This window comes from Lineus longissimus, chromosome 16 (genome assembly GCF_910592395.1).
Source record: "Lineus longissimus chromosome 16, tnLinLong1.2, whole genome shotgun sequence".
In the NCBI taxonomy this organism is placed as follows: Eukaryota; Metazoa; Nemertea; class Pilidiophora; order Heteronemertea; family Lineidae; genus Lineus; species Lineus longissimus.
Window position 1 is genome coordinate 1,070,521 of NC_088323.1, and position 12,561 is coordinate 1,083,081.

The 12,561-nt window shown below is 41.2% G+C and overlaps 2 protein-coding genes across 10 annotated transcripts in view; one reads left to right on the top strand and one right to left on the bottom strand.

Annotated features, from left to right (window-relative positions):
- The window catches only part of LOC135500351 (ligand-gated ion channel 4-like), an 87,225-nt gene that overhangs the window by 57,202 nt on the left and 17,462 nt on the right, over positions 1-12,561 (top strand). The window lies entirely within an intron of this gene.
- On the bottom strand, positions 9,265-12,355 carry LOC135500609 (G-protein coupled receptor daf-37-like). Its single transcript, XM_064792160.1, has 2 exons — positions 12,344-12,355; positions 9,265-12,061 (listed from the first exon to the last, which is right to left on the bottom strand). The coding sequence occupies exon 2, from the start codon at positions 11,950-11,952 to the stop codon at positions 10,840-10,842; it is 1,113 nt and encodes a 370-aa protein (XP_064648230.1). The 5' UTR covers positions 11,953-12,061; positions 12,344-12,355; the 3' UTR covers positions 9,265-10,839.

Sequence of the window (12,561 nt, forward strand, 5' to 3'; positions counted from 1 at the left end):
GCTCGTGACCTAATCTATACGCGTGTTAGTATATATACTAGGTGGTAAGAATACAACGAGGCCTCTATTGTTAATGCGATCAAGGGGTCTTTTGAGAAATACAATCGTTTGCCAGATTACGACGTAACATTTGTTATTATCTAAATGAGGATCTGGTGAATACAATGGATGGATTGAAACCCTCCAGCTCATGAATGGACAATTTCTATCATGGTTTCTCTTGTTGAATGTTTTTAGTTACCGGTACGCTGATGTATAAGCCTACTGCATTAGACCAATAATCTCACCAGGCCTTTCATAATAGCTCAATTGATGTTACGAATACATGTATGTGCATTTCATGTGCCTTTCATTTGTATTTGACGCAGATGTCCAGCTTTTTTTAATATGGGTCTACCAATGCAGCCATGCAGCTGGTGCAATGGCTAGCCAGTATACCATGTCTGGAAGTAGGTTTGTCACAGGGCAAGCTTAATTTGAAGGGCGTTTTAGTTACTTCCACATTGTTAACCGACAACACACATGGGACATGTTGGTTTTGGCAATAACTTCCTAAAGTATCTATCTTTTGCGTGAATTATAACCTCTCAGTCAGTTCATTGTTTCCAAGTGTGAGTATATTCTGGTAAAGTGTCGCTGACGTGATGTGGGTCATAAAGAGGATAAGCGATGCCTGGTACATAGTTTGGCAGTGTCAGTGACCCAATCGCTCGTTTTCGTCATGTTAACCTCATGGACAGAAAAACAGCTACAGAAGTGTTGGATATAGTAGTTTACCATAAATGCAGCGCTTGAGCAACACCCAGTCGTATATAAGCCAATATGAATGAAAGTTCTAACATATGAATGGTGCTCCTACTGATATTTCACTGTTTTGTCATTATAAAGATGAGCATGCAGTTTTAACGTTAGCATCTTGTTATATTCCATTGTTATTGTCATAAGTCATTTGAACCATATCGAAATATAAGACCAGCTGTTGTATTACCCTGAGGTATAAAAACTGATCTTAAGCAGTGTCCCACGAGTCTCCTTCATTAGTTTTCTACTAAGCTAACAGAAAATTATTTTTGTTATACGTATTGTTGGAAATATTCATCAGGTTACTGTTTTCCTAAATGTACACTTAGACACCCGAGTGTGTTGGTTGTGATATGGCATTGTTGTGTTACACTCCCCGCTGGATAACCGATATTCCACAGAATGTTAGGGATGCCTCATCGTCATATGATGCACAGTCAGGAAGTACAGGTCTACTGTGATAATGAGTATAACAAGTGAAATTAACCTCCACTTTATATCATATTGACGATAAGGAAGTTCTTGTTCTTTCGCTTTTTTTGTTTAGGCTTTGTTAGTACCGCATTCCTGTTGAATGACGCTGGAAACTGACTAATACAATTATAGCACTTCCAAAGCTTAGTTATCGACCTTCGTCTTTCGTTATACTTTTCAATCTCTACCTCTACCAAGTAATCAATACTTGCTACTTCCCACTGCACGAAGATAACGAAGATAACAATGCAGCACTCTAAGTTAATCACATCATTGTGAGTCATATCAAAGAGAACCTTTGTAGAAAGTAAAGTCTATTTCAGCGATATCTGGTCAAAGGTACTTGGCTGACCTGTAACAGTGTGATCACATATTGTTACACAGCCCCAGTCAGCCAGTCTCACAGTTGACCGGCGGCTTTAGTTGACACCATGACAGAGCATCGATTAGGCCTACCAAGTCACACCACTACCATTTGGTAAATGTGATCTGGTCATATTCTTGAGTTCAACTAGGTACCTAGTCAAAACGATATGAAGAACACTTTTTCAAAGTAAATACAAGAGATAATTCGCACCTTAACTTCCTTAGGAAAACGAAGCTGATCGTAACTTTCACAGCAGCAACGTAAAAATTCTCGGGGAAGTCATGTGGCCAATCTGTTCGCGGTGAGAGGTCTGTAAATAAGGTGAAAAAGGTGAAGTAAAAACTATCGTTTCTTGTTATTCGTGTAAATACGAAAACCTGGGAACCTTGCTTGGCAAAGCAGATAATACAACAAGAACTCAACTGCAATTTGGTTCTAATTTTCAATTTTTTGGAAAATTAGCTATTGATGTTCTTTCCGGGCAATATTATCCTTTCATTTCACAGCAGTTAATTCTCGCTCCCACGCTGTAAGGCACACAATATATTATCTACAAACCTGCTGGATCGGGAGATTCGAACCCGCGACCTCTCTAACTATGGCATCACAAATTATTAGTTTCTGAACTTATAGCGCCCATGTAATCTTCCAACGTCACGTATTTATATCCATGTGGTATTCATGCCACCAACAGTTGCTCAGAGAATGTACATTCCTCAGACCAACAGGTTCTGATCTACCAGCTTAACGTATCAATAGTTTACCATCTGTTTCAAAGGGGTTACATCCTATTGCTAAATATTTTACTACTGGTCGCTACATTTGCACTATGCTTCCAGAAGCAGTTGATGTACAACTAATATCATGTTAAGGTAATTTGCTCTGAATTCAAATAAACGTAAGTATTGAAGAATCTTTGAAACAGTTACTACGGTTTTCGTTACACAATAAATAATGAATGTTTACTCTCTCAATGACCATCCTGCTACTGCTACTAGCCTATCTACTCAGCCGTGCATTTGCTCTATGAAGCATGTTGAGGTATGCTATGACAGCATGATAACGTTTACTGTTATAAACTTCAATGAACCAAAGTACGGAGAAATCCTCCGAAGCACATGCTCATCGTTGCATGACTGAGAGAAAGTAAACGTGAGATTTTCAAGCCTGTTACACCAAGGACGCTTTGTTTATTTTTACTCAGACTTCTACCAGCCCTGTCATTTTCTCGAACGTCGCCTTATAGAGCCTTGTACACTAAGGAGTCCTTTCTACTCGTCCTAACCGTCATCTTCTCTAAAATGGCCTGGTAGAGTCCCATACACTCGGGTATCGTTCCTACTTGCTCTGATATTTCCAATCGACTTTTCCTTCTACTTATAGTATTTGTCAGCTATCGCTCAAAGTCGGTAAATATTTGATTAGTATAATTAGTGAACTGATTGGCGATCTGTAAAATCGAAATGTGGCATCGTATGACCCGATTTCCGCCGAGTTATCAACGGAGGCAATCAAAGAACTTTCTGTTAATATCATCGAGTATGCAGGGAGGATAGATCCTTCGCTAGTGTCGTTGCCGAAATGGAGTGAACAATTGTTCGTATTTTTCAACGATTTTTGTAGGTTGAATTGAAGCATTCATCAAAGCACTTTCAAAATAGACCGTCATTCTAATAGTCTGGAAGGCAAATATAAACAGATGCTACCGACTGACTGACATGGCGCCAAAGACCTCAAGGATTATTGGTTGTGTATGACACTGGTTTGATTCTCGTATCGATGCTGTGCATCAGCTGATACATGGCCACGCGCACAATACAACCACTACACGTACGAAGCACATGATGTACTGCACTCACAGCCGGCAGCTAAACGTTTAGTTTATCGGCTCATTTCCTGGTTTATATTTCGCAAAATGGACAAAAGAAACAGGCGAATAATCGTTACGATTCATAACTGATAAACCATTGTTTAATGAGCAAACAGTGTTAATAAGCGTCCAACAATTAACGGTATTACAACGATATGGCAAGGTGATTTACAATACAGCATATTGACACCAGCTACTCTGTGTCGTGCAGTAGTGTAACAATGGACGGATTATGGCCTCCCTGCACATGTTACGTGGCCCGCTTGAATGTCTTGAATCAGTGTGTACTTCAGTTCACACTGATCATTCATTGTTCGAGGTCATTTAGACCATGTCCATCAAACTCGGCCCTAAGTAGACCCTCTGACGTCTAGATTGCCCCACTGATGTTTATTTTACTCCAGGAGCGAGTTGATTCTCGTACGGTTGGAGTATGTCGTGCTCAGTGGAAGGTTGGAACAACCAGGCTCTTTACTCCAATGTAGAACCAGTTTACCAACCAATCCAAAGAATGAGACTGGACGTTATCCAGCTGCACTTCATTTTCAACGTACCGACAGAGATATTCTAACATTTTGCCAAATGCGGGTATATTGTATCTACGACAGGTTATCCGCATCATCACTCGTGCAAGCAACTTGCACGCACGGAACGAAAGTGACCTATCGTGCGGGAAAGATTGATCTTTATTTTTGTTATCATGACTGGCAATACCTGAAATCAACCACTTCGATGTGTGATGGATGATCATGGTAAATAAGTGTGTTAAGCGATGGGTCAACATTGTCATTGCTTTCAAATGTATATGATAAAAGGATGGCACGTTTATCTTCCAATCACATTTCAAAAGTAGCCCGTCCTAATAAAGCAATTCATGGACATGGCTAAATGCTTGTCTCTCAGCCATATCAGGAGCATCAATTCCTCACTTAAGAAGCTTAGCTACCATAGAAAAGTAGTCCTCATAACTATAGTCAATTACTCAATGGCGAATTAAGCTAATTACTAACATGGAGAATGAGAACCGTAGGAAAGGAATCATGACGAGACGGACCTGTGACTTATCGTAATTACCTACATCGCAGAAATGGCACATTGCTATTACTAATGAATGAGGATCTCTGCCAATAGTCGACGCACATAACACGCGTTAATTGGGTGCGGTGCAGCGTCGCGCTAATGAAAAGTCGAGCTCTTTTGGATTTCGATGCCTATCATCGGCAACATTCAAACTACGACTGCACCGCCCTAGTGTCAGTGCGAATCTGTGATTACAACTCAGAAACCACTGATAACACCATTCTATTTTGGTGCAAGTAGGCCTAATACTATGAGGCTGTGGTTTGTAATGAAATATTATGATGAATGATTTGACATTCCTCACAGAGTCCGATCAAGCAGGGTTAGTTGTAATTGTAACATTGCTAGATCGACCATCAGCAATGCAAACAAATCATCTCCCCCTTAAGAGAGTGCCAGTATGCTGGATATAGACCTGGAGTCCAGAGGAACACGGCAAACATCTTCCCTTGCAGCATGAGCACAGTGTTATCTGCCTTTTCTATACTTGGTCTAAGGTAGGTAGTCGAGTCCAACATCCGTCCGTGGGTGCAGTTGGTCCGTTCCGTTGGTGTATTAACCGTTTTGGCCACAGTGTCCGCCCTGCTGCTGGCGTTATCTCCTTCAGACTGATCAAGATAACTCCAGCATCATGACAGAACACCATAATCTAAAGCTGTAGTCAAGTAAGTCTAGATTTTCAATGTTGGCAGCAGTGAACACCACACTGACTACTTGAAATGCAACGCTGTCGTTTAATACAGAACACGTAGCCAAACAAAAACGATTAAGTTAATCATACTCTGTTGCGACAATATTTTGGAATTTCCGGCTCTTTGCGAGGTTTTTCGCTTTTTCACGCTATATTTGGCGATAGTGAAATTCCGATAATTCCTCGAAAAGACCGTTTGTAAAGTAAAGTAAAGTAAATAGCAGTCAGAAGTGGCAGCTTGCGTGATTAACTGAATCGTGTACCATTCTCAAAGTGCTGGGATGATGGAGTAGCAGCTGAGGACCGATGATCTGAACCGTGTATACGCGTGACAGATATTGAAGTAGTTGTCAAAAACAATCGTTTTTATCAGGATCGCAGAACAATTATAGCACGTCGTACAAAAATATTGATAACTTGACACCCCGTACAGATGTGTGTATGTGTGAGATTATACATGTACACGACAATTATCGTTACTTAAACCGTCTTGAAATATTTTTCATCTGTTACTCGCGGCTTTGCCTACAACAAATGCACGCGCTGGGCATGCCTGAATCCAACATGATAAAAAATATGTTTTCTTTGCACTAATGGATAGTTTGAGCCGAGGTAAGCTTGAGTCAGACTTACATGGGTTATCCATTCCTGGCCCAGCATTGCATGCTGCTTTGGAATGACAGATTGCTGCAGCAACGGGCACTGCGTGTGTTTGTGAATGAGAATCGTAGTTAGAAGATCATGAAGAGACGGACCTATGGCGTTGGGTATTTGGTTTATAGTTCGTGATGATACAAGTTGAATGATTTGAGATTGCTTCTCGAGTCCGATCAAGCAGGGTGAGTTTCTGACCATAACCATGCTCGAACGACCATAAGCAATGCAAATGCTTTTCTCTGACCAAAATGTCTCATTTCACAACAACGGCTTGCCGTCTAGGTCTCGTGGGCAGTCTCGCCTAAATCCTGCCAGAAATAGTTGACTGTGTAGTCGTCCTGATTGTCGTTGTATTATATTCCATACAGCGAAGTAGTAAACGACCGTTCACTAAATCAGAAAGGTCGGCCACTACATCTATGTTCGACCACTTCCCTGAAACGTACCCTTGAACGTAGTAGGAATCAAAAGTCCCTCACTTCCGAGCGGGAACTTTGATATTTCGGGCGATATCTACCGGCCGTCGAAGTACCTTCATCAGAGTGCGTCTAAAGCGTGTCCCGGTGAGACAGTAAATGTAAAAATTTACAAAACTGTTGACTGCGCCGAAAAAATAAGTAGTGGCCAGGAAATATGCATATGTATTGTAGTCAATTTTGTTCACGAAATAACCGTATTTACGCATGATGCCGACTATTTGTATCAACGAGCTGGGTACCTCTAGTATAATGAAAATATGCACTACAGCTAGGACCCTGACGGTGGTCGCTCTTAAATTTTCGGTAGTTCTACCTCCCTCCGTGACTTGGCTGACGGAGGCAGATTTGTGCAGTGCTTCTAGTAAGCGTCGGGTGAAAAATACCAAGGTGGTTATTGGGATCCAACACATGAGAAAATTGTGTAAAATGACTGTATAAATGAGTATGTAGTAAATGTTAAAATACATCGGTTGATAGGCTCGTAACGGTAAGAAAGTATCTGTACAGGGGTCATAATTCCATTTCGTCGTGTATGGGAAAAGATACGGTAAGCGGTAGACGAAAGCGAAGATCACAACACACAGACTCGCAATGCGGGCGTTCCTGATCGTGCAATACGACGCAGCATGGAGTGGCCTGCAAACGGCGACGAATCGCTCCGCCGCGACACACACTGTGGCGTAAACGGACAATGTTTTTGCAAACCAGAGAAATGTCCACAGGTAAGGAAAGTTAATCATCCAGAATTTCCAAAAAACAGAAAAGACACCAAAAAACTTGTTCAGTTGTAATAAAGTATAGTGAATAAAGCGCGATATTAATACCAAGGTGTCTGCGACAGCTAAAGACCGCAACAACACAGACGTCGATGTGAATGGCTTCTCCATACCTAACACTACGTATGATAGAGAGTTCCCAATGATACCAAAGACGATAATGAACAGATAAAGCGGCATATACATTATAAAGTCAAAATAATTCTTCGTCGTCCAGTTTGTGAATCCGTACACCGGATAGAGACAATTTGTTGGTTCATGGTCAGCTACGGACGTTTCTGTTGTGAACGAAGAGTTTTCCATTGTAGCTGTGCGTGTGTTCCGGCTGCAAACTAACGGTTATTCAGTGTACTATATCGCAGTTCTGGTGTTGACCTGAGTTGAAAGGATATCACCTTCGACATAACATCATTAGAAATAGTAATTGCACAACAAAACGTATCGGTATATCGGGCAAGTGACGGAATAACACCCACGACACGATACTAGCATGTCCATTGTGTAACCAGTGATATTTGGGCAGTTCATCGCACTAGTCTTGTGCAATTCTCTCAATATTCTTATTCTCAATATTCTTATTCTCAATATTGCTGGCATTGCCTCATTTACTGATGAGTAACTCCAGTGACATGACTAGACATCAACTTTATCACCAACGATGTTTAAAAATGGAGGTCCTCTCACGTGGAGATTTCGTCCGTCGTTCGATGCCATCCAACAGGTACGGTTTAGATACCAGTGAGTAGTCAATACACTGGCGACCACATATATTGTCCGATTATCATGACTTCATGTGCCAGCTTGGCCCTTGTCTTGTTTTCATAGTATTTATTCAACCAGTACTCGTTACATCGATAAAGCTATTCTCCTGTTAAATATTTTACGAGATAATTGGCGACGAAAGGCAGTCTCCCTGAACGTCCATTTGAAAGAGTGATAAGGCTCTTGGCAACGTGACGGTGTCACTTCACATTAACTTGACTTTATCATACTAAAATGTCCGGTTGGATTTAGTATCCGAGTAGCACATCCTCCTGTCCGATTATTATCTGGTGTACATAATTGAATTTGCTGTCGAAACCAACCGCTTTGATGATGACCGTAAAGAACGAAAAAAATCATTCCAATATCGATAATTTGACACCTTGTATGATTTATGCAGTTTTCAAAAAAATGACAATTGTAATTAAGTTGATCATGTTAACATGTTTTTTATCCATTGCTAGTGGCTTTGCCTTTAACTATTGCGTTAGCTCGTGTGTATGTGCTGTAAAGCTAAATACGACATGAGTTTGATTAGAACATGTGCACACCGTGCATTGTGGGTAATGCACCTCATGTTGTGGTGGTGCGTATTGCATATTGCACATTGCTTCGAATAATTGCATACTGCTTCTTCAGCGGCCATTTTGTAGCTTTCGTTATATGTACTGTTATTGCTGCATGTACAACTCGTGTTGTGCTTCAAAAAAGGACGATAGTTTGCACTGCTTAGGCCCTTTAGGCCAAAAATGAAACCACTTAACTGCCGAATCTGATTTGTTGGCGATTTGGGTAGATCACTTGATCAAACCACCGATAGACCCTGGAGTTTTTAAAACTTCGTAGCGGCAACCTTCAAAGCATGGTGTGCAATCAAACCGGTACCGCGAAATGGCCTGATGGAATAGAGGCCGGTGATCATTGAGAGTACATCTATATCTGATTAACAAGGATGACCATTGGGGAAAATGCTGGAAATCAATTACTGGTAAATAACAGCAAGTCCTCCATCATCTAATTCTATTTGCTCTCCCTAACCGTGGTTTGCAGGGCGAACACAGGATTTATAGGTTTTTATAGAACGTAGGAGTCATATATGCGTCGCGATGATCCCGCAGTTTTTTTGCCCCTGTGCTTCTACTAGCCCAGGTCGAAATCCATATAAGATCATATACATTCGTTACACGATTCTTGTAAAGATTCTTAGTGAAGATATTTTCTGAGAAGCTTACAAGAATATTAAGACATGCCTGTATAAGATAGAATGGGGTATTTGCAGCCCCGGTTTAACTGTAGCCCTTCCCTATGACAATGATTGATATCCCCATGCATCAAACAATGCAGGGGCTACACATACTGCATTCTACCCTACATGTAATTTCTTGAAGATGTCAGTAGCTTTACAATAATCCTTGGTAAAAACTCCAAATTACAAAATTGAATTGAAAATGATTGACGATAACATTTCATAGACCACCTGAAGAGTGGTACAACTGATATGGTTAGTCAAACGTAACGTAGTTTGTGGAAGTCGTGTTGTTGGTTACTTGCATTAACTTCCCTGCGATATTCCCTGATCTTGTTCAAAATGTTGGCTCGATCTGTTTCGATCGGAATCACACCTGCTCACCTGCGTGATGTGATTGAGCCGCGACTGGTTTCCAACCACGCATTTCGCCAGAGAAAGTGGCCAAACATCAGATATTTGTCGCAAGGTTACAATGCTTTGGCGACCGATCACCTACGGAAATTGACTAGGTTAGCCGATTCCATAGAAAATTTGAAAGCACATGTCAGGCCTTTTTCAGACTCCATACACAACTTGAATGGATTTAAAGAATAACTGGTTGATGCCTAGCCATTTCAATGCCTCTACATTTCAATAATTCTTTCTCCTATTGCCAGCCCCAGCAGGCTATAACCAATTTGTGCATGTAAGATGTCATTTTGAACATTTGAATGCTGAGAAAATATGATTATTCGGCCGTATAAAAATGTCGACTCATGCAGCAATCTAAAAGTGCATTCACAGGTACCGGCTGCATGTAAATAATCAAATGCATAATTTCATTTATGTGAAGTAATGAAAACCAAATTGTTATTGGATATACAACAAAAGTGTGCATGATTATGCTTTAATTATCCGGTTTTCAACCATTTTTTGGATTTTCTTTCATGAATGGCGTTACTGCAGCTTTCATCCTTTCATTTCCTTAGTTGTATGAGCGTGATTGACAGCGACTGTTATTTTCTATCGGGTTCGCTGTCATGTAAATGTGGTTCGATCGCCGACATTGTTGTGTGAAAGAAGTGCGAGAGAGACTGACCTAACAGACGAAAAAGGGCTTGATATAGTACGAAATGTTCATTTCATGAAGTCGATAAAAGGATGGCTTTGATCTCAAAAGGTTTCAAGTCTTCACGCAACCATGGGGAACCCATAATCTGGCATGGGCAAAGTAAACTACAGCAGTTAAACCACGAAGTTCCTCTTGTACTAGATCGTGTTCCGTTGCTGATGCATCTTAAGACATTTGCCGGAGGAAACTGGGTTTAGAAAGCTGGAGATAGTACTGATGTTTGTGTATAGAAATGTACATAACATCACTGTTAACATCAACTTTATCCAAGTCAACCCGAGTTCTGTTTCCTACACTGAATAAGAATAACAAAGGCTTAAAACCGAAATAATGTAACGATTATGCTTTATTTTTTTCTACACGTTATAGCTCTGATTATAATTATAGTCAAAACACCATTTTGCTAGTAAAGGCCAATGTTGTACATGTAGCAATTTTTAACAGCTTTTTATTATCGTTGATACGAGATTTGCATCTTTTGGAACATAGAGCAATAGTGTGATGGCATCTTGACTGTGCCTCCTATTGGGCGCCAACATAATGATCGGCTGACCCAGGTGTTGGGGCTTTGCACTTTCTTCCTATAACCTTCGGCAGATGAAGTACTTTTCTCAGGGTCCGCCTGAATCGAGATCCAGTGAGACAATATATGTAGAAGTTGATGAAGCAGTTCACCACGCTCAGAAAATAAAAGAAGGTCAGAAGATAATGATACTTCCAATAGTCGATTTTGTCCGAGAAATAACCATATTTACGCATGACAGCCACGATTTGTATTAAGGAACCTGGTAGCTCCAGTATAATGAAAATGTATACTACGGCCAGGACTCTGATGGTGGTTGCTCTAACATTGTCAGCAACTCTACCGCCACTTGTGCTGAGGGTATTGGAGGCGGATTTCTTCAGTGCAGAGATTAGACGGTGTGTGAAGAACCCCATACTGAATATCGGGAACCAAGACATCAGAAAATTGTGTAGGAACAATTGGTAAATGAATACGTAAAACGGATTAGAGTTCATTGGTCTATAGGAAAGTTTTGGCAAGTAGGTTTTTGAGCAGCGATCGTATTTCAATTGAGATGTGTAAGGGAAAAGATACGGGATGCGATAGACTATGGAGAAAATCATAGCAGAGAGACATACAATGCGGGCGTTCCGTATTGTGCAGATGGACGCAGCGCGCAGTGGCTTGCAGACGGCAATGTATCTTTCCGCCGCCACGAATATCGTAATGTAAACAGACCACGTCTTTGCAAACCAGAAAAATGCCCATAAATAGGCGTACCCCATCTCGTAGAGTTTTCTGTAAACTGGAAGGACCCCCAAGAACTGGTATAGCTGGACCATCGTCGAAAAGAAGAAACGGCCTAGCAAAACCAACGTGTCTGAGATGGCCAGGCACCTTAGTAGTACAGAGGTTGATGTGAACGGCCTCTCCAATCCCAAGACGACGAATGAGAGGCCGTTACCGATCACGCCGAAGAATTCAACAAACAGATGCATCGGGACGTAGGTTACAAAGTAATACATCAACCGCGAATCGAGGTCGGTGACTCCGTAAATAGGATAGAGACATAATCGCCTGTTTAGGATCACTCCGTCGTCCGCCAGGGTTGTTTCAGTCATGTTGTCCATCGTTGCGAATCCACCTATTCCAGCAGGTCGTGGGATGCCCGTTTCAAATGTCTTTTGCTCCCAGAATATCTCCGAGAAACCAGTTTTCAGCAGGATCAGTTGTCTGAAGCTGAAATAACACGAGTCTTTCACTGAGTTCCTTACTGGCTTAGTCGCTAGCGTCGGTGTTATCTCGTTGCTGGCGTTATCTTTTTCGTATTGACAGATACATACAGCTTAAGATCTAACACCAGCGTTAGCGCTAGGACTCTTTGAAACTGGTGGTCATTTGGGGTGTTTAAACACAGGGCAACATGCTCTTCCACGAGCTGCTCGCAGTTTTCCTACGGTCATCTGGCATTTGTCCTATCAGGGTGATTTAATACTGATGGATTTCCGTCTAAATACTTACGAGAGAACAATCGCCTGTTGTCGGCGTGCAGCAGAGAGAGAACTTCCCGCCTGATTTATTATTAATATGACCATTGCAGTGTTTGTGGAGTCTATCTGCTATAAAAAGTGAGCAATTTGTCGAAAATTATCAGTCCCATAATTATGGCGAAACATAACACTATATCTACCAATGGCCTGGGGCTAAGCGTTGCCTTCAAAATACAGATATGCTTTGAA